Here is a 1909-nt window from a genome sequence, read left to right as displayed (position 1 = left end):
CTCATTCAATTTTATGTCTTACAGGGCTTATACTGAGTTCAATATTGTATAACTGTATTAATTGAACTGTGATCCTAGAAACTTGCACCCACTTGTGAAAGAGATGTTACTCTTGCTCTGGAGTGTGTTACTGAATATGTTAAAGCTGTAATGAAATGCTTCTTCTAATCATGTAGTTATTAAAAAATTTTTTTTAAAAAAAGATCTTTGGATCTGTATTTGATCTTGTAAATTGTTGCATATTTACAGACTGACAAAATCCTGGCTGATGTCCTGGTGGGGGAACATTAAAAGATACACAGCCTTTGAAGTGTATAACTTAATGACCTTATTTTATGTTTAGGTCTTCAATAAACTCATCAGGAGATACAAGTATTTGGAAAAGGCATTTGAAGATGAAATGAAAAAGGTAATAATTCAATATAGTACCTATTTCTTTAAAGTGATGGAATGTATGGGGACAGACCGTAGTTGTCCAAAAGTCCATGTGAACAAAATCAGCCTCGTTGTAAGCCACTAAGAAGATAGAAGCTTAATTCAGCTATCTAGAAGTGGAGCCTTGGAAAGGTGAAAAAGATTAGGCAAAGTCCTTTGATGGAATCCTGGTGGCTTTATAAGGAGAAGTGGGGAGAGGAGATACAGATTTACATACACTCTCCCCATGTCTTGCTCTATGATGCCCTGAACCACCTTTGGACTCCGCCAGGAAGATCATTGCCTTAACCTTGGACCTCCAGCTTCGTGAGCTAAAATAAACCTCTTTTAATTCCACCTATTACTGACATGTTACTAGCAATAGAAAATGGGCAAAAACAAATGGGTTTGATTCCCAGTTTCAGAAGGAAAAAAGGGGGTGGGGGCAAAAAAAATTACTTGCCTCGGGTCAAACTACTACTCAATGGTTACTCTGCACTTTGCTTTCTCATTTAATTTCTCCTTATTTTTTCATGAGCTATGGCCTCAATCTTTAAAAGATAGCATGGTGCTCCAATGTGTGGTAGGTTGTAGCCAGTCTCCCATCAGTGAACAGTGTTATCTACAAGCATCTTTGTACACAGATCTTATGTTTCTCTCTCTCTCTCTGAATGTGTGTGTCTCTCTGTTTCTCTGTCTCCTTCTCTGTCCCTGGGATCTGGTATATATCAGTCACTATGTAATCCAGGATAATCTTGAATTTCTGATCCCCCTGCATCCACCTGAGTACTAGGACTGCAGGCATGTGCCACTAAACCCACTTTTGGACCAGATGAAAATTAAACATTTGAAGTCTTAGGAACTCTTTTTGTCCCAGAAGTAACTCTGTTGTGTTAGTATACAAAGCGTTCAGAAATTTGTTAGATTCAATCAAAAAGTTTCACTGTCATCTGGATGTTATACTATAAAATCAATGTATGACTGATTATAAAATACCAACATGAAACAACTTTATTAAAAAATCTGCAGAAGCTGAAGAGATGTCTCAGCAGTTAAGAGCCCTGATTGCTCTTTCAGAGGACCTAGGTTCAGTTTCCAGCACCAACATGGTGGCTAACAACCAACTATAACTCCTGGTGATTCAGTGCCTTCTGGCCTCCTCAGGGACTGCATGATCTGGGTGCACTTATATACTTGCAGACAAGACACTCATACATGTAAAATAAAAATAAATACAAAAAATTGTTAATCTGCAAGTGCGCACCTCAAACTCTACGTAATATTCTAAGAGAGTAGAGTTACAGGACATTTTCACATCATTTTTCTTTACATCAACTTAAAAAACCATATATTGCCGGGCTTGGCAGTGCACGCCTTTAATCCCAGCACTTGGGAGGCAGAGGCAGGCGGATCTTTGTAAGTTCAAGGCCAGCCTGATCTACATAGTGAGTTCCAGGACAGCTGGGGCTACAAGGAGACCCTGTCTCAAAAAGAC

At 38.8% G+C, this 1909-nt stretch overlaps 1 protein-coding gene across 1 annotated transcript in view; it reads left to right on the top strand.

Moving 5' to 3' along the window:
• Bzw2 (basic leucine zipper and W2 domains 2) overlaps nucleotides 1–1909 on the top strand; it is a 59368-nt gene that overhangs the window by 34427 nt on the left and 23032 nt on the right. Inside the window, exon 5 of the mRNA XM_008837606.3 lies at nucleotides 344–409. Coding sequence (XP_008835828.1) covers nucleotides 344–409 — 66 coding nt within the window. The remainder of the gene's footprint in view (nucleotides 1–343; nucleotides 410–1909) is intronic.

The sequence above is a fragment of the Nannospalax galili genome, unplaced genomic scaffold (genome assembly GCF_000622305.1).
Source record: "Nannospalax galili isolate Female #2095 unplaced genomic scaffold, S.galili_v1.0 scaffold719, whole genome shotgun sequence".
Taxonomy (NCBI): domain Eukaryota; kingdom Metazoa; phylum Chordata; class Mammalia; order Rodentia; family Spalacidae; genus Nannospalax; species Nannospalax galili.
This window is presented reverse-complemented; position numbering and strand designations above follow the sequence as displayed.